General features: G+C 39.7%; 1 protein-coding gene across 2 annotated transcripts; it reads right to left on the bottom strand.

Moving 5' to 3' along the window:
* Positions 1–2999: 2999 nt before the first annotated feature.
* On the bottom strand, positions 3000–24896 carry LOC130927851 (oocyte zinc finger protein XlCOF6-like). Of its 2 annotated transcripts, none has more exons than XM_057853942.1 (3): positions 24504–24896; positions 18384–18467; positions 3000–6243 (listed from the first exon to the last, which is right to left on the bottom strand). In XM_057853942.1, exons 1-3 carry the CDS (start codon positions 24628–24630, stop codon positions 4418–4420), a joined length of 2037 nt encoding a protein of 678 aa, XP_057709925.1. In that variant the 5' UTR covers positions 24631–24896; the 3' UTR covers positions 3000–4417. The 2 variants fall into 2 exon arrangements, with proteins under 2 accessions (XP_057709925.1, XP_057709926.1); XM_057853943.1 differs by lacking the exon at positions 3000–6243 and adding an exon at positions 18194–18319.
* Between the last annotated feature and the right edge of the window lie 2548 nt (positions 24897–27444).

Here is a 27444-nt window from a genome sequence, read left to right as displayed (position 1 = left end):
CAGTAATATGAGAGAATATCTGAATCACTTTATAAAACCATTCAAAATAATTGCCATATCTGAAACATGGATCTAAGCAGATAAAGGAATGGATTTTGAACTGGATGGTTATGAATTTAACGGTTTAAACCGAAAGTTTAATGTCATAATCAGTTATATACAGTATATAGACCCTACTCACATGATGTCACAACCACGCCCCCGCGCCATATTGTCCGTCAACTCGTCACTGTTGATGCATTACCGCTACGTAAATTCCTCTTATTATGGCGTTTTTCTGCTCGTTAACATTAATAATCAAAATGGTGAAGGCGTGTGTGCTGTGTGGCGATCGGTTGCAATAACAGAGAAGATAGACGGAGAGACTTGAAGTTCTACCGGAAACCGAGAGACCCGGAGAGGAGAGCGAGATGGGCTGCTGCAATTCGACGAGAAAACTGGGCTCCAAACGATTACCACAGATTATGCAGTAGTCATTTTATATCTGGTAAGATGCATTGAATATATATTTAGAGGGTTTTGGGCTGACAACCACAATTAAGATCATTGCTAGGCTAATCGCCGACAACATACACTCAGACGTTGTGAATGAACTACCTGAAAATATATAATTATAAGGGGATAATCAGACAGTTGTCATACAATTAATTTACAATTTCACTATTGAGGTCAAAAGCCAAAAAAAAAATTCAACTAGGGACAATCTGGAGTAGTGCTATCGCACTTCATATTTATTACATATTATATATGTATGTAGTGAGAGTGCTATCGCTAAATCATATAAACATTAAAAGCCCTAGCTCCATTGACAAATGACATGAAATACATTAGACTTGACAGTGGATGTTAGCAAGAACAAAAGATTTTAAATTGAAAATTTCCTAACTCACCTTCCCGAGCACAAGATAGATTCCTGCCGAATTTTCGTGGACGAAGACCTGTTTCACCCAACCAGCAATGAAGTATCTATAAGCCTCCAAGCTCTTAACAGTTTTTCAAACTTTCGTGAGAATAGGCTGATTTTGTGTGGACAAGATAGTTGTAAATATCAGGGTAGCAGATGTCAGGCAGAGACGGCGAAGACAGCAGGTCGAAAAACATCGATTTAGGCATCAAATATGGATCTGGCGAATGGATAAACTGAAGCTTTTCCACATAACGCCTTTTATGCAACGCATCCAATGAGTTTACAGCGTCAGATAACACCGGGGCTTCCATGAATTGCTCTATAAATTGCACGACTAATTGAAACCATTGAGAATAGGGCTAAAAAATGACGGACAATATGGCGGCCGGATACAGCGCCACGTCATTTTGTGACGTAGGTGAGTAGGGTCTATAGAGCACCCGGCTCTCTAGGAGAAATGTTTTCAAAAGCCATTCAAAAAGTTGTGTTCATTTGTGGGGATTTCAATATTGATTCGCTCAACTCGAACAAGCACCAGTCGGTTGGTGAATTTATCAATTCCATGTACAGTATGACTTTGTATCCAAAAATCACCAAAACGAGTCAAACCACAACCCACAGTGCTCCTTTAATAGATAATACATTGACCAATGACATTTAAAGTACATTAATACAGTAAGCGGACTGTTAATTAATGATGTTAGTTATCACCTACCAGTTTTTACAGTTTATAACGACACCCAGCTGTGAAATTTGCCAGAGCAGAATGTCAAGTACAGGCAAGTGAGGAACTCATTTAAAAAGAATGTATTGGCACAGAATTGGGAAAATGTATGTAATGGAATTGACATTGATTGTGTATATGAAACATTTAATATATTCACATCATTATATGATAAAAACTCTCAAATACAACGGTACAGCAGAAAACAAAAGTACAAAGATCGACTATGGTTCACGAAGGGATTACAAAACGCTTGTAAGAAGATATATATGCTTTATAGACAATTCATAAAACAAAAAATTACAAAGACAACTTTTTTTTTTAAAAAACTGACCAATATCATAAGGGTATGTAGGAAAGAATACTATCGTAAAATATTGTATAACAACAAAAACAACATGCAACTTCTAGCTTGAGAGACAAATGCATGTTTGACACTTGCCCCAACAACAGTTGCTAAGGTCATGAATTTTAATGAGCAAAGGTGACGTGTTACGTACGGTACGCTATTTTAATGAACATCCAATGTTCTTAAGTCGTTAAAATTGAGGTTTTGCATTTAGCGAATGTGTGGGGAAACATCAGATTTGGGGGTGGGGTTACTGCTTGTTCTGTTAAGTTTTTGTAAACCATTGAAAAAAAAAATACAATTTTGAATGAACATGTGTTTGTGTTATAGGAATAACTGTGCCAAAAGCTGTTTTATTTGCATTTAAGTGGTTTTCCTAGGTTTGATCCCCCCCCCGATAAAAAAAAAGATTCTGGCTCCGTGGCGACCTTAATGTCAGGGAGTTCCGGCAAGAAATTTCTAGCCACTCTCACCCCTGCTACTACTTTGCTACAGTTTGTGTCGTGATGAGGAATAGATATACTGTTTATGTGCTGTGAAATGACAATGAAATAAGTACTTGTCTTCTACCTGACCTACTGTATGTCCTGGAGAGGACTGTGGAGATTCCAGTGTGGTGATAGACCGAAATCGTAGAGAGCCAGCATGGGGCGCCAAATCTGCAGAGGAGCACTAGCTGGATGTGTGAGACATGCAATGTGGGCCTGTGTCTCCACCCAGAGTGGAACTGCCACTGGAAGTTCTACCAAGGCTTCGGAGGAATCAAAGACTAAAAATTGAATATAGTTTTCATTTTATGGCCTGTTTTGCACATTGAAAGGAAAAGTATCTAAGAAATTTAATATTGTAGTTTATATATAAATATATAATGTATTACATACTGTGTATAATATATATTTATATATATATATACACATATATATACAGTGGGGAGAAAAAGTATTTGATACACTGCCAATAAAACCCATTGGCAGTGTATCAAGTACTTGTTCTCCCCACTGTACTGTATGTAGCCACTATTTTGCACGCTTGCCTTTGACCATACGCTTTTTTTGTTGAATTTTCAAATATAAAACTATTCAGCCTCATTTTTTTCTGTTGAATGTTTTATCCTAACAAGTTGAATGAATATCACGCTTAAAAACGTTTCGTCAAGCATGTTTGGTTGTCAATTGGACATCAATATTACAAATTTTGACAAAAATGTTTTGATTTTTTTTGTTGTCTTTTTGGGTCCAACATGTTGATTATAAGTGGTTGATGAAAACAATAGTTTGGATAGTTATGGTGTCTTAAAAAGGGACCCAATATGGCAATTTAGATTTTTTTTCTTTGAAATATAAAGGCAACATCAAAGGTATGTAGATTTGGGGGAAAAAATAGGCTTAGGTGTTAAAGGGTTCAACTAAAAAAAGAAAAAGAAAAAAGACGTAAATGCACATGTCACTGCCAGTTTTAATTAACAAGCACAGTGAAGTACAAGCACTTTAAAATTTGAAGCAGAGTCGAGAGATTTTCCATCGACGGGGGTTGGAGTGATTAAAAGCTCAAACAATTTTAATCATCAATGTCCGATTTGTACGACAAAGTGTAAGGGCAAAATAAAGAAAAGAGGACGATGAGATTATAGTCGTTCTGTTACTACGAGGAAAAAAAGTTGTCCTGTTACATAGGGGTAATGTAGCTGAATAAGCAGCCACGTACTTTCTGTAGCGCTTTGCCGCCTCCACTAAAGTCAACAATAATGAAAGCATTTCGGGAGGCTGTGTTTTACAATCAGTTTCCAAAATAAGGAAATCCGTTATCTTTTAGCTCATCTACATACATTTATATTCAATGGAAGGATTTTACTGATGCTTTGTCGGAGCTCCCGGCTAAGCTACGTGTACATAAAGTGCGTAGCCCCTTATTGAGCTACATACCACCGACATAATAATACGACTGTTTTTTCTTGTCGTAAGAGTACAACTTTAATCTCGTAATCATTTTTTCCCCCTCCTTTTATTAGGCCCCAATACTCTGTCTTAATATGTCACTGCCAATCAAGAGTAGTAATAGTAATTTTTTAAATTATATGTAATCACCCCTCCCCAAAAAACTAATATTTGTGAGGCATTCATAATTTTCCTTATTTATCTAATTATATTATTGATGAATGATTTAGAATTTTTGTAATTTCCCGTTTCAAATATTAGCTGTGAAAAGTGTAGTTTGAAAGAGGGACAGTATTGAATGAATAATGCCACTCAACTTGGGAGTTGAATCAGGTGAGCCAATACTTTTGGAAATACTGTCGATCCACATCATACAAGGATTGGACAAAGCACATGTAAGGCACCAATACTGCCAATCCTCAACAGGATTTGAAGAAACTAGAGACTATAATTGGCCTGCGTGTACAATCTGATGAAAGCAGCATGGATGACAGGCAAAACAGTCATTGGCCACTGCTTCTCACACCAATACACACGTGTCTCTTAATCCGATACTTGTGAGCGAATTTTTGATCACAAACTGGGCAGGAAAAAGGTTTTTCTCCAGTGTGGGTTCTTGTGTGTCGTTTTAAGTGTTGCTTCTGAGCGAATCTTTGACCACAAACAGAGCAGGAAAAAGGTTTTTCACCAGTGTGGGTTCTTGTGTGTGTTTTTAAGTTTTTCTTAAAAGTGAAACTGTGACCACAAACTAAGCAGGAAAAAGGTTTTTCACCAGTGTGGGTTCTTGTGTGTCCGTCTAAGATGCTCTTCTGAGTGAATCCTCTACCACAAACTAAGCAGGAAAAAGGTTTTTCACCAGTGTGGGTTCTTGTGTGTTCTTTTAAGTGGTGAAGTTGAGTGAATCCTCTACCACAAACTAAGCAGGAAAAAGGTTTTACACCAGTGTGGGTTCTTGTGTGTACTTTTAAGGTACTCTTACGACTGAATCCTTGACCACAAACTGAGCAGGAAAAAGGTTTTTCACCAGTGTGGGTTCTTGTGTGTCCCTTTAAGAACTTCTTCTGAGTGAATCTTTTTCCACAAACTGAGCAGGAAAAAGGTTTTTCACCAGTGTGGGTTCTTGTGTGTACTTTTAAGGAACTCGTATGACTGAATCCTTGGCCACAAACTGAGCAGGAAAAAGGTTTTTCACCAGTGTGGGTTCTTGTGTGTACTTTTAAGGCACTCTTGTGAGTGAATCTTTTTTCACAAACTGAGCAGGAAAAAGGTTTCTCACCAGTGTGGGTTATTGCGTGTTTTTTTAAATTGCCTTTGTGACTGAATCTTTGACCACAAACTGAGCAGGAAAAAGGTTTTTCACCAGTGTGGGTTCTTGTGTGTCCTTTTAAGTGGTGAAGTTGAGTGAATCCTCTACCACAAACTAAGCAGGAAAAAGATTTTTCACCAGTGTGGGTTCTTGTGTGTACTTTTAAGGCACTCTTATACCTGAAATCTTGCCCACAATCAGAGCAGGATAAAGGGTTCTCACCAGTGTGGGTTCTTGTGTGTACTTTTAAGGTACTCTTACGACTGAATCCTTGACGACAAACTAAGCAGGAAAAAGGTTTTTCACCAGTGTGGGTTCTTGTGTGTACTTTTAAGGTACTCTTACGACTGAATCCTTGACCACAAACTAAGCAGGAAAAAGGTTTTTCACCAGTGTGGGTTATTTCGTGTTTTTTTAAATTGCTTTTGTGACTGAATCTTTGACCACAAACTGAGCAGGAAAAAGGTTTTTCACCAGTGTGGGTTCTTGTGTGTCCTTTTAAGTGGTAAAGTTGAGTGAATCCTCTACCACAAACTAAGCAGGAAAAAGGTTTTTCACCAGTGTGGGTTCTTGTGTGTCTGTCTAAGCTGCTCTTCTGAGTGAAATTTTTACCACAAACTGAGCAGACAAGAGGATTTTCACCAGTGTGGTTCATCATATGCATGCAGCAACTATAGTTATTAACAAAGGTTTTCCCACACTGAGAGCATTTACAGAGTTTGTCGTCACGGGGAGATTTCTTCTGACAATCATCTTTGTAAGGTGTGTGTGACGTGGCGCCATTTCTATCTGATGGTGCGATGAAAATGTATGTTTGCGATCCTTCTGTTGGCCTGCTGCTTGGAGGCTCCGTCCCTGTGCAGGCCTCACTTGGACCATCCCCGCTATTCAAGGGCTCACCAGTCGACATGGCGATATCGTCCTCCTCTTTAATGTATGGCAGCTCTCCCTCCTCCTTTTTGATTGGAAGTTGTACTTCTCTCTTTAGCTGTTGAGCGTCAGTACCAAGATATTTGCTTTTACCTGCAAGACACAAGAAGACAAATGATATATTTTATGGACCGTCTATCCACCTTCTAGGCCATGAGGTTAGACTGGCTGAGTATGCACGCGCGCGTACAAGATGCATTCTGGGCTGTCAGTCCCATGACAACGATGCACTGATTGGCTGTTAGTCCTCGTGCATTGACACGCCCTCATCCTTCAGGCGCAAGCAGTGGCAATTTTATTTATTTATTTTATCATAATTAATTATTGATTAAAACTAAAAAATCAAACAAAAATGTAAGCAGATACAATTTTAATCATGACCCGAGTATTTTTTTCACCAAATACCTTTTCATTTGAACACGAGTACTTTTTTTTGAGGATGATTACTTTTACTTGAGTAATATTATTTTGAAGTAACACTACTCTTGAGTCAAATTTTTGTGTACTCTACCCTCCTTTGCTGAAAAGGAAGTGACTCAAGAATGTCCCCAAATGAAGTATAAATAATAAATCAAATAAATAAATCCAGGGTTTCCTCTAGGATTTTTTTTAAGCTGTGGCAGTGGGCTGCATCGGAGTCTGACAGCCTCACCATGTAGTGCCATGGCGAAATTGCGTAATATCACGACAGATGGGACCCCCCCCACACACACACACACACACACACACACATTTTTCCGCCCCAAAAGAACCATAACAAAGAACTATTTGAAATATTTCATTAGCTAGGCGAATGTCGTAGCTCTCAGCTACAGTTGATGTACGTAAAATGCGTAACTAATTACAGCTACATTACCCTTCGTAATAATAGGGCTTTTTTCTTGTAGCAACAGTACGACTTACATGTCGTAGTCCTTTTTTTTCCTCTTTTATTTGGCCCTAATTTGGAATGAGCTCGACGACAAGCTTAAAGTTTTGAAATCCATCTCCAACTTTAAAACGATGCTAAAAAGCATTCTGATCAGGAAATATAAAAATTCCAACATTTCGAGATTATAAATTTTCTTCGAGGAAAGTATTTTTTTGTGTATTTCGTGTTTAATGTAATTGTTTGTATGTTATTGTATGAGGATACTAAGACTGTTTCGGTAAAAGCCAGCAAGCTGTGTTGTCCAGCGTTTTGTCCGATTTCTTTGCCATGTCCTTCTTCCTAAACTGCGTTGGAAGCCTCAAACACGTTAACATAAAAGCACTGAGGCACTCTCAATCAGTAATGATGAATCAAGTGTGTGAACCGTCTTGTTGAAAATTAAACATCAAAACAACCCTTTTGACACCAAACTTGTGCTTTATTCTTCATGTACTTGAAGTGTGACATGTAAATACGTCACAGAATCACAGCAATCATAAGTACACAATAAATAACGAAGTACACCAACCAAAAATACGACATAAAGTGATAAAAAGCTGGCAGTTTTCAGCCGACAGGGCCACAGCTTCGGGTGGCCATTCGCTTCCGAACACACATACTTGTCTCGGTGGTTCTTCCATTTTTTTTTTTTTTTTTGCAATCGCTGACCTTGCCATTTGACAATCTTTATGCCTTGACGAGACTTGCTCTTCGATGAAAAAGTTTGACTGAATTTGCGCGGAGAGGCGGGGCCTAAAATAAAGCCTTGCTCTTCTTGCTCGCTGTTCCGCGCCAACTTCGACAACGAGGGGCAGGTGTACTTTATCTGTGTGCTATCAGACTGCTCGGCTGACGGATATACGTAATTATGGCTGACGAAACTGTGATAAATGCGCTTTTTTTCAAGTTTCGCGATCTCTGGGACACTCGAAAAATGACTCTCATGCCCAGAGGTTGCGCTAGACTTTTTCGTTGTCTGTCATTTTGACTGACAGGGTCATAAAAATCCAGTCATAATCTATTTTTACCCGTCACTTAAATTTTTTAAATGACTATATCTTGATGCAGTCACTATATGTATATACACAATAATACAATAATACTTTATAATATAAAGTAATTAACATTAGTGTAGTCATGGATTACAGTAAGCAGGCCAGTGCTGTGTTTCCATATATATTTTTATTATGTATATACAGGATATATATATACAGTGCCTTGCAAAAGTATTCGGCCCCCTTGAATCTTGCAACCTTTCGCCACATTTCAGGCTTCAAACATAAAGATATGAAATTTAATTTTTTTGTCAAGAATCAACAACAAGTGGGACACAATCGTGAAGTGGAACAACATTTATTGGATAATTTAAACTTTTTTAACAAATAAAAAACTGAAAAGTGGGGAGTGCAATATTATTCGGCCCCTTTACTTTCAGTGCAGCAAACTCACTCCAGAAGTTCAGTGAGGATCTCTGAATGATCCAATGTTGTCCTAAATGACCAATGATGATAAATAGAATCCACCTGTGTGTAATCAAGTCTCCGTATAAATGCACCTGCTCTGTGATAGCCTCAGGGTTCTGTTTAAAGTGCAGAAAGCATTATGAAAACCAAGGAACACACCAGGCAGGTCCGAGATACTGTTGTGGAGATGTTTAAAGCCGGATTTGGATACAAAAAGATTTCCCAAGCTTTAAACATCTCAAGGAGCACTGTGCAAGTCATCATATTGAAATGGAAGGAGCATCAGACCACTGCAAATCTACCAGGACCCGGCCGTCCTTCCAAACTTTCTTCTCAAACAAGGAGAAAACTGATCAGAGATGCAGCCAAGAGGCCCATGATCACTCTGGATGAACTGCAGAGATCTACAGCTGAGGTGGGAGAGTCTGTCCATAGGACAACAATCAGTCGTACACTGCACAAATCTGGCCTTTATGGAAGAGTGGCAAGAAGAAAGCCATTTCTCAAAGATATCCATAAAAAGTCTTGTTTAAAGTTTGCCACAAGCCACCTGGGAGACACACCAAACATGTGAAAGAAGGTGCTCTGGTCAGATGAAACCAAAATTGAACTTTTTGGCCACAATGCAAAACGATATGTTTGGCGTAAAAGCAACACAGCTCATCACCCTGAACACACCATCCCCACTGTCAAACATGGTGGTGGCAGCATCATGGTTTGGGCCTGCTTTTCTTCAGCAGGGACAGGGAAGATGGTTAAAATTGACGGGAAGATGGATGCAGCCAAATACAGGAACATTCTGGAAGAAAACCTGTTGGTATCTGCACAAGACCTGAGACTGGGACGGAGATTTATCTTCCAACAGGACAATGATCCAAAACATAAAGCCAAATCTACAATGGAATGGTTCAAAAATAAACGTATCCAGGTGTTAGAATGGCCGAGTCAAAGTCCAGACCTGAATCCAATCGAGAATCTGTGGAAAGAGCTGAAGACTGCTGTTCACAAACACTCTCCATCCAACCTCACTGAGCTCGAGCTGTTTTGCAAGGAAGAATGGGCAAGAATGTCAGTCTCTCGATGTGCAAAACTGATAGGTGGTGCTACAAAGTATTAACGCAAGGGGGCCGAATAATATTGCACGCCCCACTTTTCAGTTTTTTATTTGTTAAAAAAGTATAAATTATCCAATAAATTTTGTTCCACTTCACGATTGTGTCCCACTTGTTGTTGATTCTTGACAAAAAATTACAATTTTATATCTTTATTTTTGAAGCCTGAAATGTGGCGAAAGGTTGCAAGGTTCAAGGGGGCCGAATACTTTTGCAAGGCACTGTATATATATATTTTTTCTTCCCCAATTGGGACCATGATCCTAATACATTTAATAATAATAAAATATTATATAATTCCATTATATATATATATATATATATATGTATGTATATTTTTAATTTATTATTATTATTATTAAATAAAAATGCACGTTGATACGACGCACATAAAAACAACTTATTTTTTAAAACATCTTTAGAAAGTTGTATGGACTTAGAATCCGCTAGCTTGTTGTTTCCTGTTGTCTTTCGAAATACACGCGCGTCAAGTGTTCGTTCATAGCCGACATGCTCCCGTGGTATGCGAGCTTAGCTTAGCAAAAAGAGTAGACACAGTGGTGGCACCTTCCATATTTCCCTTGAAATAATTTCAGGTTCTGGCTAGTCTGGTCCGCTTTTTTGGCTTTATGCCGCTTTCACCGTGATACCAATTCTGCCCTTCCTGGTAATTGGCGGTGTTTTCAACTGATCGCCGCAGTGAGGAGTGAACCGGCGATTCACTTGATTCCACTCCATCAGTCCCTCTTTTTTCACCTCTTTTATCAACACCATTGTCGTTTTGGGGCTTTTTGAAGAAACTTCGGACACTCAGTTGCCTTGACATTTTTCCGAGTAAGGTCAACGACATCACGCATCAAGAGAGACAATAGCTAATTAATATGCTCACTCGCCACCCTGTGGTCTGGGGTGTGAATTGCAACCTGTCAAAATGACAGATGGAATTCAGTTTTTTCCGTCACCGTTTTAAAAAACCGGTCAACGACGGAAAATATTCGGTTAACGCGACCCCTGCTAACACCTCTCCTTGCTAAGTTAATGGTACCTCAATGTGCGTTTGTGTGCAAATTTAGTTCACGAACAACGAAAAAAAACTTCACCTTGTCACCGAATCTAGTAAAACTCTTTACCAGGCTATTAGAATTCCCCCCCACTCCTTGAAATGGGTCCACTGACAGAAGGACTGTTATTGTTGTGGTAATGTAGTAATTATAAGAGCCGAATAAAAGGAAAAAAGGACTACGACGGTGGTCTGCAACCCGCGGCTCTAGGGCCACCTGCGGCTCTTTAGCGCAGCTCCGGAGCTTTTTTTTTTTTTATAAATGGAAAAAGATGGGAGAGGGAAATATATTTTTTGTTTTAATAGGATTTCTAGGAAACAAACATTCTTCCAATTCATTAATATTGTAATGAAAAACTGTGGCATCGTACAACAGAGTAGTCACGTGGTGCGTCATTCTCTATAGCAGTGGTCTCCAAACTATACCACATCGGGCCACAGTGGGTGCAGGATTTCATTCCAACATAACAAGGCCACACCTTTTCACCAATCTGGTGTTTTATAAGTGTAAGCAGTTGCTTGCAGTCAGGTGCTGCTTGTTTTAGTAGAAATCACATTGGTTAAAAGGTCTGTGCTTGATCGGTATTAACAAAAACCAGGACCCACAGCGGCCTTCGAGGACCGGTTTGGAGACCCCTGCTCTATAGGATCCACTGCAGGGAAAATAAACATTTAATCATGAAGGTTAATTATGTATTTCTAGCCAACTTAGTCATTTCGATAGTAGGCTAATGTAGCAAGTATCGGTACATGCAGCCAGTGTTGCTAACATTATAAAGCTTATACAAGGCTTTTATTTTTTTGTGGCTCCAGACATACTGTATCAGTTTTTTTTTGTGGGTCAAATATGGCTCTTTCAACATTTTGGGTTGCCGACCCGAGTCACTACGAGATGTAAGTCGCACTATTGCTAGGGCAAAAAAAGTCGTATTACATATTACGTAGTGTAACGTAGCTCTAATCAGCGACGCATTTTATGTACATGTACCGTAGCTGAGAGCTACGACATTAGCCTAGCTAATTGAATATTTCAAATACATCTTTGTTATGGTTCTTCTTGAGGGGAAAAAAATAATGAAAAAAAAAAATTTGCCGTGGCACGACATAGTGAGGCTGTCCGACCACCACCACAGCTTCAAAAAATCCTAGGGGAAACACGGATCTACAGTGCCTTGCAAAAGTATTCGGCCCCTTGAATCTTGCAACCTTTCGCCACATTTCAGGCTTCAAACATAAATATATAGAATTTTAATTTTTTTGTCAAGAATCAACAACAAGTGGGACACAATCGTGAAGTGGAACAAAATTTATTGGATAATTTAAACTTTTTTAACAAATAAAAAACTGAAAAGTGGGGCGTGCAATATTATTCGACCCCCTTGCGTTAATACTTTGTAGTGCCACCTTTTGCTCCAATTACAGCTGCAAGTCGCTTGGGGTATGTTTCTATCAGTTTTGCACATCGAGAGACTGACATTCTTGCCCATTCTTCCTTGCAAAACAGCTCGAGCTCAGTGAGGTTGGATGGAGAGTGTTTGTGAACAGCAGTCTTCAGCTCTTTCCACAGATTCTCGATTGGATTCAGGTCTGGACTTTGACTTGGCCATTCTAACACCTGGATACGTTTATTTTTGAACCATTCCATTGTAGATTTGGCTTTATGTTTTGGATCATTGTCCTGTTGGAAGATAAATCTCCGTCCCAGTCTCAGGTCTTGTACAGATACCAACAGGTTTTCTTCCAGAATGTTCCTGTATTTGGCTGCATCCATCTTCCCGTCAATTTTAACCATCTTCCCTGTCCCTGCTGAAGAAAAGCAGGCCCAAACCATTATGCTGCCACCACCTGTTTGACAGTGGGGATGGTGTGTTGCTTTTACGCCAAACATATCGTTTTGCATTGTGGCCAAAAAGTTCAATTTTGGTTTCATCTGACCAGAGCACCTTCTTCCACATGTTTGGTGTGTCTCCCAGGTGGCTTGTGGCAAACTTTAAACGAGACTTTTATGGATATCTTTGAGAAATGGCTTTCTTCTTGCCACTCTTCCATAAAGGCCAGATTTGCGCAGTGTACGACTGATTGTTGTCCTATGGACAGACTCTCCCACCTCAGCTGTAGATCTCTGCAGTTCATCCAGAGTGATCATGGGCCTCTTGGCTGCATCTCTGATCAGTTTTCTCCTTGTTTGAGAAGAAAGTTTGGAAGGACGGCCGGGTCTTGGTAGATTTGCAGTGGTCTGATGCTCCTTCCATTTCAATATGATGACTTGCACAGTGCTCCTTGAGATGTTTAAAGCTTGGGAAATCTTTTTGTATCCAAATCCGGCTTTAAACTTCTCCACAACAGTATCTCGGACCTGCCTGGTGTGTTCCTTGGTTTTCATAATGCTCTCTGCACTTTAAACAGAACCCTGAGACTATCACAGATAGGGATGGGAATTGATAGGATTTTTACGATTCCGATTCCATTATCGATATTGCTTAACGATTCGATTCTTTACCGATTCTCTTATCGATTCTAATTTGGGGGAAAAGAACAAACGTTTTGATTGGCATCGAGTTTGTTTTAATCAGAAGTCACAACCTTACGAACTCACAACGAGATCAAAAGAGGCCCAAAGCCTCAATGTTAACTGTGGCAATAAGTGGCAAATACACAAGAATGTGTAACATTTTACAGAAACATTTATCTAATAGGAATAAAAAATATTGGTATATATTGGCAGATAGGTTTTTGTTCTGCCTTTGGCAATATGTATTAAAGCAGGGGTCCCCAAACTTTTTCCTGTGAGGGCCAAATAACTTTTCCCTTCTCTGGTGAGAGGCCGGGGTCAGTTTGTTACAGAAAAAGTGTGACGATTGCAGAAGTGCATAAATGTAAAAAATTATTGTTTTTCAGAAAGCCACAATCAAATAACCCTTTCTGGATTCATTATAATAATAATAATAATTAATAATAAAAACACTATTAATTAAATAGATAATAACCAAATAACCCTCTCTGAATTCTTCAAGGAAAAGGCCAGAAAATAAACAACACGATTGGGAAAAAAAAAAAAAAAAATCAAAATGGCCGGACCAAATGTGGAGGCGGGCCGTATTTGGGCCGCGGGCCGCAGTTTGAGGACTGCTGGAGCGCGCATACACCCAAAGAAGAAATGCGGCATCCAAGTGAGTGAGAGAGGGAAACACTTCTACGAGCCTACTTTCTTTGTTAATGTTAATATCTACAGAGGCAACGCATGTATGTATCATCATTTGTGTTGTTGTTGTTGTGTTTCCACTCGCGATCGGACACTTAAATCCAGTTGTGTAGTGGTTTGAACGATGTGCTAATGCTAGCGAACGAATGCTAACCATACTGTTATTAGCAGCTAACCATACTGTTATTAGCAGCTAGTCATCGCTGATTTACGTTGATGCAAACCTGTTTGTTATTGGGGACAAAATTGATTTGTTTCATTTCTATTCTTAGTTTCACTCTTCAAGTGATGGTTGAATAAAGTCAGCAAATTATACCAACGTCTTCTGCATCGTCATTTGGGAGTTTAGCTAGGTGTATAGCCGGGACTTTTATTTTTTATTTTTATAAACAGGACTGAGCCTTAGCCTCTCTGTGAGGACAGCGCAATCGTATTCCCTCCCGATACAGTTATCGCCACCTTGCAATGACTGTAAGTCGCTTTGTTGTAATTTTCCCTCGTGAAGTGAAGACACCCTTTCGAGCGTTTGAACCTACGTGCTGTCATTGTTATGTTTATGGCTGCAATGCTCGTGCTTACCCGTCGTAACCTTTCATTTTCACACTCTTACCTGGTGAAGTGTAGTCAAACTTTGGAGCGAGTGGTTCTTGGCGCCATGCTAGTTTGATGCGTCTGGACAACAACACACGTCACGACGCAATACGCGTCTGTAAGAATCGTTAAAGAGATCGTTAAGGCTTTTTCATTGTGATGTCGAGGCCTCGAAACACTCGGAACCGGTTCCGAATTGGAATCGGATTTCGATTCCCATCCCTAATCACAGAGCAGGTGCATTTATACGGAGACTTGATTACACACAGGTGGATTCTATTTATCATCATCGGTCATTTAGGACAACATTGGATCATTCAGAGATCCTCAATGAACTTCTGGAGTGAGTTTGCTGCACTGAAAGTAAAGGGGCCGAACAATATTGCACGCCCCACTTTTCAGTTTTTTATTTGTTAAAAAAGTTTAAATTATCCAATAAATGTTGTTCCACTTCACGATTGTGTCCCACTTGTTGTTGATTCTTGACAAAAAAATTAAATTTCATATCTTTATGTTTGAAGCCTGAAATGTGGCGAAAGGTTGCAAGATTCAAGGGGGCCGAATACTTTTGCAAGGCACTGTATATTAAATGACTATTAGGGCTTTACTGGCGGGTGAGTCACTTTGCTCAGAGAAAAGGACGCTGTGCAAAGAGTACTGGAGATGACAGCGGCCGGGCCCTGACGCCGTCAGGAACTGCAGGACGGCAGCGATGCTGCTGGGAAGGAGGACTTTTTTTTCTCGTAGCAACAGTACGACGTTAATCTCGTAGTGCTTTTTAAAATGTATTTATTTGGCCCCAATAGTCTGTCCTTATATATAATTTTCAATCAAGAGTAGTAATAGTAATTTTTAAAATTATATAATGTGCATCATTAAGTTTTTTTCCCCGTACTTCACTCCACTGATCGGTGACATTTATTTATCTACTCTGCTGGTGTTCGCTCTAATGCTTACAACAATATGAACAAATACCACAAAAAGAGAAAGTGAAGTCACAGTGTTCTGAATGCCACCAGCATTTGACCTAATTTTTTGTGATTTATGTGTTTATTTGTACTTTAAGAATTTAAGTGTTCCAAAATGTTTTGTGAATTAAAAATCGTGAACAAAAATGTAATCGCAAGTTAAAAAAAAAAAAAAAAAAATTAGACTAGTCGGCTAATCGTTAAAGTCTGCAGACTAATCTGAAGAAAAATAAACGTTTGGGACTGCCCTAGATTGAAGTGAATTTTGGGGGGGATTGAAACAACTTTTTGATTGAAGTAACGTTATAAATCAATCAAAAAATAAGTTGCTTCAAACGAAGAAAAAATATTTCCAAAAGAAAAATCCATCAAAAAAAAAATGTTTTTTTTTCAATCCAGGGCTCCAGACTGCCCCCAAATGGGAGCATTTTGTGACTAAAATTAGAGCCTGTGCGAGCATTATTTTCATCTAGTCGCACTCCTTCACGGTTAAATTGACTAGTTCGCTGTAATGAAACAAGCTGGTTTGCCAAGGGAAAATACAACAGGAGAAAAGGACTTCCAGGCCACTTTCAGGAGAGCGCGAGACTTGCTAAACAGCCGCTCCGAGAGGCACCATCTTCCAAGTGTTGAGTACACATTGATTGTAACATCCTAAGTAAAGATGTTAAATTTTTCGTTTTCTCAAGATTCATTTCTTTCGCAACTCTGCGACTACTTGTAAAATCAGAGTGTGACCACCCTCGCCCTCCCGTATGATGCATTCAAATGAGTTCACGAAAGAAACAGTGCTCTTTTTACAATATGTTGGGTGTTTTGGCTCTCTCGGTCAAAAAGATTCCCGACCCCGGACTTTAACGCATGACTATCTTAAGATTCTGCATTGTTTAAACGTTTTCATATTTATATTTACAGTGGGGCAAAAAAATATTTAGTCAGCCACTAATTGTGCCAGTTCTCCCACTTAAAAAGATGACAGAGGCCTGTAATTTTCTTCATAGGTGTACGTCAACGATGAGAGACAGAATGAGAAAAAAAATCCAGAAAATCACTTTGTCTTATTTTTAAAGAATTTATTTGCAAATTATGGTGGAAAAGAAGTATTTTGTCACTTACAAACAAGCAAGATTTCTGGCTCTTACAGAGCTGTACCTTCTTTAAGCGGCTCCTCTGTCCTTCACTCGTTACCTCTATTAATGGCACGTGTTTGAACTCATTCTCAGTACAAAAGACTACTGTCCACAACCTCAAACAGTAACACTCCAAACTCCACTATGGCCAAGACCAAAGAGCTGTCAAAGGACACACCAGCAACAAAATTCTAGACCTGAATCTCGCTGGGAAGACTTAATCTGCAATAGGTAAGCAAAGTGGTGTGAAGAAATCAACTGTGGGAGCAATTATTAGAAAATGGAAAACATGCAAGACCACTGATTATCTGCCTTGATTTGGAGCTCCCCGCAAGGTGTCACCCTGTGGGGTCAAAATGATCCCAAGAACAGTGAGCAGAAATCACAGAATCACACGGGGGAAGCTCGTGAATGACCTGGGGAGAACTGGGACCAAAGTAATAAAAGGCTACTATCAATACCACACTCCGCCACCAGTAACTCAAATCCTGCAGTGCAGGATGTGTCCCCCTGCTTAAGCCAGTACACGTCCAGGCCCATCTGAAGATTGCTAGAGAGCATTTGGATGATCCAGAAGAAGGCTGGGAGAATGTCATATAGTCAGATGAAACAAAAAATTGAACATTTTGGTTGAAACACAACTTCTCGTGTTTGAAGGTGAAAGAATGCTGAATTGTATCCATACCTACTGTGAAGCATGGGGGTGGAAAAATCATGCTTTACCACATTTTTTTCTACAAAGGGACCAGGAGATCTGATTCGTGTAAAGGAAAGGATGAATGGGGCCATGTATTGTAAGATTTTGAGTGAAAACCTCCTTCCATCAGCAAGGGCATTGAAGATGAAACGTGGCTGAGTCTTTCAGCATGACAATGATCCCAAACATATTGCCCAGGAAACAAAGAGTGGCTTTGTAAGAAGCATTTCAAGGTCCTGGAGTGGCCTAAATGGTCTCCAGATCTCAACTATATATGAAATCCTTGGGGGGAGTTGAAAGTCCGTGTGTTGCCCAACAACAGCCCCAAAACATCACTGCTCTCGAGGAAATCTGCATGTAGGAATGGGCCAAAATAACTGCAACAGTGTGTAAAAACCTTTGAAGACCGACAGAAAACGTTTTGACCTCTGTCATTATCAATTAAGGGAATATAACAAAGTATTAAGATGAACTTTTGTTCTTGACCAAATACTTATTTTTCATCATAATTTGCAAATAAATTCAAAGTGATTTTCTGGATTTTTTTCCCTCATTCTGTCTCTCATCGTTGAGGTACACCAATGAAGAAAATGACAGGCCTCTGTCATCTTTTTAAGTGGGAGAACTGGCACAATTGGTGGCTAACTAAATACTTTTATGCCCCACTGTATTTTCTGTCATGAATGGGACACTTGGCATCCATGATACAGCTGGGTCTCCCGAAAAAAAAAAATCCCATGTTAAAAGGGAATAGGCATGTGCCAGTGTGAGATTGTGACAGTATGATAACCTTAAGCAAAAATAGGCATGGAAAGAACTAGGTACAATTTATAAACAAAACTGGAGTAAGAATGGCGGACAAGACTTCCGCATCGTAAAGTCGAAATCAGGTAGTCAGGTACATCGTAACCCCGGAACTACCTGTAGTCAAGTTGATGTCATGGCGCAAACCTTATGTCCGTTCCCGAGTCCATTGCACCACGACTAAGCAAGCAAAGCCACTACCAGTATATTAGACTGAAAGACATTTCCGTACCTATGAGAAAGTACCGTATTTGAGACCTGCCATATGTGAAGAAATAAAAAATGCTTAGAATGACCTTGGATGGGTCCGGACTCTTCCTCCTCCTTGATACATGTAGACTCTTGGTGCTCAGGACGATGGGCTTGGCTGACATATAGATCTGCAAGACCACAAACAAATGGGCAAAATCTTATTTCATTTGCAAACTTGTGTCCCCAAAGTTGTTTTCTGCTAGGGAAAATTCCAGAGCCGCATAAAGAGAGTCGCGACACTCTTTGTTTTCGTGGCGGCGAGAACATGTGGGGAGTGAGTAGTTCCACGCACAAGCAGCGCTGTAGTGGTTTGAAAGGGAACTGACAGCGGTAATTGTGACATTTATGGAAAAATGGATAAAATCACGTATCTAAGTACTTGTTTGATTATGTCATTGCATTTATGACATATATGTAAGTGCTAGTTTTACATTTGGAGTGGTCAGGCGCCAACTGAAAACTATGTAAACTAACGCAGAAGGGAACTTTCCCATTTTGTGGAGTGAACCTATCACGTTTCTGTTGCCATGAGCACGGGAAATCGACGTTTACATTGAAATGCAAGACGATTTAGGTTTTTCTTTTTTCAAAACTAGAATACTGTTTGTCCAGAGAATGTCTAGATTTCCTTGATTCACCTACCTGTGGTAATATATTAAAGATAACGCCATGTTTATCATATTTTGTTCCCAAGTTCTTAGTAGTAGTTCAAAGTTTGTTTTGTCGTATTGACATTAGGGGTGCAACGGTTCAGTTAGCCCACGGTTCGGTTTGAACCTCGGTTTTGGGATCACGGTTTCTGCTCGGTTTGCGTTTTGCTTTTTTTTTTTTTAAACTACCTTTATTTTGCTTTTTAAAAAAAATTAAAGAAACACTTAAAATGTAAACATTTTCGACTGTTAAAATGCCTCTTAGCTCTTTGGCTATTGTAGTGACTGACTACTGAAATACACACACAGTAGTAAAAAAGTTATTTGGCAAAGTAACTGGTGCTACCTTTCATGTTGTTTTTTTTTTCATTAAAAAACAAACAAACAAACAAACCCAAAAACATAGTAACCTTTGTTATGTTTGGAGGTCATTTAATGTTGTGAATCAACCGTTAAAGTTGATAAAATTGCTACCGTTTTTGCATTAGTTCCCTTCTGTCTACTTTCGACATGTGAAAATGTTAAAACTGTTTCATCCTTTAAAGATAGACTCAAGTCAAGATTTCGCCGATTTAGGAGTATTTGAGATAAAAAGTTGCTTAGGTTCGCTCGTAAGGTTTACTACAACAGAGCCTTTCTGAGAAGTTTACTGCTCTAAAATGGCGGCTGTTTACCAACGCTACCCAGTCCGTCATTTTGCATGTAGTTCTATATGCATGAGATATCTAGGCGTAGATTGTATGTTGGCGGCTAAGTCAGGTAATATTGGAGCCACCTAGCCTAGCATCGCGTTTGCTACAGCATCTCAACACTCTTCCCTCTCCGAGTCTGACTTTTCTTGCGTCATTCAACCAACGCATTGTCTCGTTGCAGAAACGGTGACCAAATCCGAACGGATGAAAAAAGAAAAACGTAATGCACCAAAACGTGCAGATTTTGAACATAACATACGCCGTACACTAGGAGTGGGAACCTCTTGGTACCTCACGATACGATACAATTTGCGATACAAATCTCACGATAACGATGCTCTGACGATACAACGATTATCGATACATTTGTAGAATATCCTAGAATGATTTTCTGACCAACAACTAATAAACAGAAAAACAAGCTTCTGCGTGAAATGCTGTGGAATGAGTTTATCACTAGTAGACGTCCAATCCATTTGAAATGGGACATCCCTCCCACTTCAAATGGATAGAACGTCTATGGCCGTCAGTGGCAGCCAATGCCAGGCAATGAGGTCATTTTGGGGCATTTAAGGTCATTTACCTGTTAATATTCCATTACTTCCTGTTGATTTTGGGGTATTTTATGGGTCACTTCCTGTTGATTTTGAGTTACAGAACAGGAAGTGACCTGGGAATAACCCAAATGAATAGGCAGGAACTCAAACTCAACAGGAAGTGACCTATAAATGCCCCAAAATGAACTGCAAGTGACCTGTGAATGCCCTGAACAACCCCCCGTCTAAAAGCATTGGGCGTCGTGCACCGTCAATGCAGCCTTGGAGTTAAATAAGACACTATTATGGTGGAAGATTTTGGTAGCAACTTGTTGGTTCCTTTTTATTTTATTTTTTTAGACATTGACACCGCTTTAAAACGATATCTCGATTCTTGGCTGGAGCATATCAATAACCTTTTGGGATATAAAGTATCACGATATATCACCAATTCGATATTTTGTCACACCCCTAGCGTACACATTTAAAAATGAGTGCTCACTTGTACAAATTACGACGAGACCGTACAATTTGACAGGTATGAATTATAGTGGACCGTCACAGGTAGTAGCACTCTGTAGCATGGGACGTCCAACTTCCAACTATCAGTGGTCAGGGTGAAACTATGTGCTTTAGCAAAATCATCTTCAATGGCTTTGCGTGCCATTTCTTAAATGTCGGAGATTATGTTGTTGGAGAAATATGTCCGCGAGGGAACAATGTAACGCGGGTCAAGCGTTGCAAATACATTACCGAAGTCCGCCGTGTGTTTTCACTGGTGTCATCTTCGGGGTTGTCCTACCCTGAGAAAGTGATATCTGTGGGTGATGCCGGCTGAGGTTCCGGAGTCATTTTATAAAAGTGTTTCCATTAGCATGGGGAACAAGCGCTGAGCAATGCTTGCAATTTTTTTCCCCCATTTTCTCTCCCTCCGCATTGAAGTTCACGGGGAAACCAAAATGTTGCCACGGGGAAACCAAAATGTTGCCACACCGCAGATTTGAAAGAAGCCGGTGCTTCCTCAAAATTCGGTCTCTCCACTCCTCCGCTCGCCATAGCTATTTGTTTTCTTTCTTGTTTCACTTTCACTTCACTCGTAAGCGAGAGAGGGCATTACTCGGCTTCTATTACACAGGTGCTTGACAGTGATCCGACATTTATTTGCGGGGCGGGAATTTCTCCACAGCGGTGCTTCACGTCACACACAGGCTCACAGAGCTCGATCAATTCATTCCACAAGCGTTCGGAATACATTAATTGCAAAACCGAAAAGGCGCGGTTCATAAAGGCGTATTGAACCGTACAGGGCGAACCGTACGGTTCGGCTTTGAACCGCAAACCGTTGCATCGCTAATTGACATATAAAAACACTTCTGTTTCCCAAAAAGTTTGGGTTTGTGGTCACGACTTTTAAATTCTATTTTCCACGTTCTACTGCTTTTATATATATATATACACACACATATATGCAGTTGTGGTCAAAAGTTTACATACACTTGTGAAGAACATAATGTCGTGGCTCTCTTGAGTTTCCAGTTATTTCTACAACTCTGATTTTTCTCTGATAGAGTGATTGGAACAGATACTTCTTTGTCACAAAAAACATTCATGAAGTTTGGTTCATTTATGACTTTATTATGGGTGAATAGAAAAAAGTGATCAAATCTGCTGGGTCAAAAACATACATACAGCAGCGCTAATATTTGGTAACATGTCCCTTGGCCATTTTCACTTCAATTAGGCGCTTTTGGTAGCCATCCACAAGCTTCTGGTTGAATCTTTGACCACTCCTCTTGACAGAATTGGTGCAGTTCAGTTAAATTTGATGGCTTTCTGACATGGACTTGTTTCTTCAGCATTGTCCACAAGTTCTCAATGGGGTTTAAGTCAGGACTTTGGGAAGGCCATTCGAAAGCCTTAAATCTAGCCTGATTTAGCCATTCCATTACCACTTTTGATGTGTGTTTGGGGTCATTGTCCTGTTGGAACACCCAACTGCGCCCAAGACCCAATCTTCGGGCTGATGACGGTAGGCATGGTGTACTTGGGGTTAAAGGCCTCACCTTTTCTCCTCCAAACATATTGCTGGGCATTGTGGCCAAACAGCTCGATTTTTGTTTCGTTTGACCGCAGAACTTTCCTCCAGAAGGTCTTATCTTTGTCCATGTGATCAGCAGCAAACTTCAGTCGAGCCTTAAGGTGCCGCTTTTGGAGCAAGGGCTTCCTTCTTGCACGGCAGCCTCTCAGTCCATGGTGATGCAAAACATGCTTGACTGTGGACACTGACACCTGTGTTCCAGCAGCTTCTAATTCTTGGCAGATCTGCTTTTTGGTGATTCTCAGTTGAATCTTCACCCTCCTGACCCATTTTCTCTCAGCAGCAGGTGAGTTGCGTTTTCTTCCTGATCGTGGCAGTGACAAAACAGTGCCATGCACTTTATACTTACAAACAATTGTTTGCACTGTTTCTCTTGGGACCTGCAGCTGCTTTGAAATGGTTCCAAGTGACTTTCCTGACTTGTTCAAGTCAATGATTCGCTTTTTCAGATCCATGTATGTATATTTTTGACCCAGCAGATTTGATCACTTTTTCTGTTAACCCATAATAAAGTCATAAAAGAACCAAACTTCATAAATGTTTTTTGTGACAAAGAAGTATCTGTTCCAATCACTCTATCGGAGAAAAATCAGAGTTGTAGAAATAACTGGAAACTCAAGAGAGCCATGACATTATGTTCTTCACAAGTGTATGTAAACTTTTGACCACAACTGTATATATGTGTATATATGTAACCCCTGTGTCAGCGCCGCCCCGCGTTCCGCTCCCACCTCTGACTAGGCCGGGACACGAACCCGCGCGCCAACGACGCTTCCACTCGGCAGGCAAGATCGGTAACCACTGCACCAATAAGCTCGAGCCAACGGCACAGCCGCTAGCGTCCTTACATGAAGGAATCGGCAGGGAGGTTTCCACGCTCCACATGGACTTGCGTGCACCCGTTACATATATATATATATATATATATATATATATATATATATACACACATATATACATATACATATGTGTGTACATTTTCCTTTTTATTTTATAGACAGTTTGACCTGAAACACAAAGAAATGACATTCAATCAATATTTCCTGCAAAAGTTCACTAAATTTTGAATATAGCCTCTAATTTTAGCAAAACCAAACCTGCACCTCTTTAAAGGCATGGAATAAAAAATAAATGTTTCCCCAAGCATAAACGCTTTTTTTTTTTTTTTTTTTTTTTTTACATCTCCTAAAATTTATTCGGCAACACAATAAATGTTTGCAATCAGATTACGCGATTATTCAAACTAATTGATAGACAGGCATAAATCAATAAAAAAAGTGAGTTCAAACCTTTTTTCACTTCAACCCAAAAAAATATTTCAAATACAAATATTTTCAATAAATACTGTGTGTGTGTGCGTATATATATATATTATATATATATATATATATATTTTTTTTTTAGGGGAGGGCAATTTTATTTTGCATATGAATTTTTTCTTCGATTGATTTTTTTTTTTTGAAGCAAATTTTGGGGGGGATTAAATGATTTAGACTCAAATGTCCAATATGGCCCAAACACAAAAAGGATTGCTTCAATCAAAGAAACATTTTCAATAAAAATTGAAGTGTTCAAACGTAAATTTTTGAGTCAAATATTTTTTCCCATTCAAAATTTTTCTTAAGGTTGAAAAAAAAGATTTTGGGATTGAAGTCATTTTTCTATTGAAAATATTTTGTTTTTGTTTGAAGCAACTTATTTTGTGATTGGATTATTTTGATTTAATTTTTAAGACACAAATGGCCTACGCAAAATGTGACCCAAACTCAAAATTAAATTACTTCAATCAAAAAATAAAACAAAACAAAAAAAGTATTCAAATGCATTTTTTTTTTTGTCTCTTTTTTTTTTTTTTTTTTTAATTGAAGTGACTTATTTAGATTGAAGCAACTTTTTATTTTGATTGAATACTAAAGACACATATCATAGAGTAAAATTTAACTCGAGGCCGTACCAAGTGTCCATTTTTGGAAATCAAATTATGGTCAATCTAGCCAATTTAGGGTTGGAACACCACCCGGGTGTTTAAATTTCCCCTATGGAGGATCAATCAAGGATTATTTTTATAATTCAACACGATAGACGTCCAATTCATTTAAACAGGAAGGTCTAGCCTTGAATGCTCTTCTTTTAATTCAAATACCATGGGGACGAAAATGAATAGCATGTACCGAATCGGTGAACTAACCTGGTAGTGTGCAAGGCTCAACTTTTACTTGCATTTTGCAAGAAGTCGAGCGTTGATGTTGTCGCAGATCTTTTGCGCCACAAAGTTCCGCCTCAAACTTCGCGTCCGGCGTCGTTCTTGCGCGCATTTTGCACACTTTAGAAGGCTCCAACTTGATGTTCAAGCGTCGAACCACGTGGACTGTGTTCGCAAGCAATAACAATGCTCCGAAGCTTCAACACGCACAAAGACGACTTGAAGATGGACGGACCAAATCTTTCGGTTTTGTTCCAGTCAAGTAGTTCTGAACTTCCTGCGTCGCGACCTTAGTGGGTTAACTGCGCACAAAAAGCAGCGTGTTGCTGAGCACGTTTTATTTTCTGCAACGGTAAGTAACCTTGTGTGTGGCGACCAGATGGCGGCGCGCATGGGCAGAAATGTGACTAGCTCCGTGAGTAGCTCCGCTACTGCGCATGCTCCACTCACATCCGGTCGGGACTCACATTGGGTTGCGACACGCCTACTTAAAGGGAGGCTGAGGAGTTCAATAGACCCTACTCACCTACGTCACAAGATGACGTGTCGCTGTATCCGGCCGCCATATTGTACCTATTTTTTAGACCTATTCTCATTGTTTTCAGTTAGTCGTGCAATTTATAGAGCAATTCATGGAAGCCCCGTTGTTATCTGACGCCGTAAACTCATTGGATGTGTTGCATAAAAGGCGTTATGTGGAAAAGCTTCAGTTTATCCATTCGCCAGATCCATATTTGATGCCTAAATCGATATTTTTCGACCCGCTGTCTTCGCCGTCTTTGCCTGGCCCTGATATTTACAACTATCTTGTCCACACAAAATCAGCCTATTCTCACGAAAGTTTGAAAAACATTAAGAGCTTGGAGGCTTATAAATGCTACGTTGCTGGTTGGGTGAAACAGGTCCTCGTACACGAAAATTCGGCAGGAATCTTATGCTCGGGAAGGTGAGTTACGAAATGTTCAATTCAAAATCTTTTGTTCTTGCTAACATCCACTGTCAAGTCTAATGTATTTCATGTCATTTGTCAATGGAGCTAGGGCTTTTAATTTTTATATGGTTTAGCGATAGCACTCTCACTACATACATATATAATATGTAATAAATATGAAGTGCGATAGCACTACTCCAGATTGTCCCTAGTTGAATTTATATTTTGGCTTTTGACCTCAATAGTGAAATTGTAAATTAATTGTATGACAACGGTCTTATTATCCCCTTATAATTATATATTTTCAGGTAGTTCATTCACAACGTCTGAGTGTATGTTGTCGGCGATTAGCCTAGCAATGATCTTAATTGTGGTTGTCAGCCCAAAACCCTCTAAATATATAGTAAATGCATCTTACGAGATATAAAATGACTACTACATAATATGTGGTAGTCGTTTGGAGCCCAGTTTTCTCATCGAATTGCAGCAGTCAATCTCGCTCTCCTCTCCAGGTCTCCCGGAATACGGTAAAACTTCAAGTCTCTCCGTCTATCTTCTCTGTTTTTGCAACCGACCGCCACACACGACTTCACCATTTTGATTATTAATGTTAACGAGCAGAAAACCACGCCATAATAGGAGGAATTTACGAAGCGCTAATGCATTAACATGACGAGTATACGGACAACATGGCGCGGGGGCGTGGCTGTGACATCACGTGAGTAGGGTCTATAGTCAGGTGCGCCTTATAGTCCGAAAATGACGGTCATTGGGTTATTAGTCTATTCATTTCACTTAGTCAGAATCAAATGCTTATATTCAACCAATAAATATTAGAAAAGCACGTTTTTTACTTCACCATTGCTTCCAACTGACAGGTTAGGTCCGCGCACAACACTGCAGTCAGCCAGTTTTGTTTTTTTGGCGTATGCGCCGTTATTATTAACGTTAATAGTTATATGCCGTTTTTGGGATCCATTAGTTTTCCCCGAGACTAATGTGACGGCGATCAACGCTTTTGATTCGTAACCGTAAACTTAAATTAGTCCACATGAAAAGATTCCTAGTCGTCGAAAAGAGAGTTGTATTCATGCACTCACAAAAAGAATCTGACGTCAGAATTTGGTGGTTACAGATACAAATGCCTAAATACAAACACGAATGCGTAAATATGAGGACAATTTTTTAAATATCAGAACACGAATGCAAGTATGAATCTTTTTGCTTCAATAATGCTGCAATACAATGTTTTAATGTCGTCATCACAAGAGGACTGTGGTTCTTCACACGATTCGTCTTCAAAGCACTTCAACCGAAATTGCACTTATAGGTATTTTTGGCCGATAGTTTTTAGCGCAGAATTTGCGGACGCATCGCTATGCGAAACAATGTCTCTTGCGCCTCAAAATTAAACCGCATCTTTTTTTGATAAATACTTTTAAAAACCGCACCATGCACTGAAAATCCACAAAACCGCAAGGGATCAATGTACTTGTTTCAGACGCGGTGGTAGTCCATAAAATATATCAATAGTTTTCTTGTTCTGGCAGGTTTGAGAAGATATCTTGTTGCTGAGTGGCACGAGCCAGAATCTCCTGGCATTAAAGAGGATGTTGAGCTCCCCCAAATCAAAGAGTAGGAGGAGCCAGAGCCCTGTGAACAGAAGCAACTTCCTATCAAAAAGGAAGAGAAATAGCTGGCATGCGTTAAAAAGGAGGAAGTGGAGGAGCGTATCACTAGGTCAAATGCTGAGCCCTTGAAGTATGAAGATGGTCCGAGTGAGGCCGACAGAGGGGTGGAGCCTCCAAACGGCTGCAGCAGCAGCTCAACAGAAGGACTGTAGGCAGACATTTTCATCGCTCCATCAAACAGAAGTGGCACTACATCACACTCACATTACAATGATGATAATCATAAGAAATCTCACTGTGACATCATACTCTGCAAATGCTCTCAGCATGGGAAAACCTTTCCTACCAAGCAGAGGCACACTGT

The sequence above is a fragment of the Corythoichthys intestinalis genome, chromosome 13, assembly GCF_030265065.1.
Source record: "Corythoichthys intestinalis isolate RoL2023-P3 chromosome 13, ASM3026506v1, whole genome shotgun sequence".
In the NCBI taxonomy this organism is placed as follows: Eukaryota; Metazoa; Chordata; class Actinopteri; order Syngnathiformes; family Syngnathidae; genus Corythoichthys; species Corythoichthys intestinalis.
This window is presented reverse-complemented; position numbering and strand designations above follow the sequence as displayed.

What these genes read in the sequence shown, in the direction of transcription:
- LOC130927851 (XM_057853942.1), bottom strand. Translation starts at nt 24,630, where the DNA reads ATGCGCGCAAGAACGACGCCGGACGCGAAGTTTGAGGCGGAACTTTGT. An exon ending in TGAGCCTTGCACACTACCAG is followed by an intron (nt 18,468 to 24,503) that starts GTTAGTTCACCG and finishes GTGGTCTTGCAG; the next exon opens with ATCTATATGTCAGCCAAGCC. An exon ending in AGAGTCCGGACCCATCCAAG is followed by an intron (nt 6,244 to 18,383) that starts GTCATTCTAAGC and finishes TGTGTCTTGCAG; the next exon opens with GTAAAAGCAAATATCTTGGT.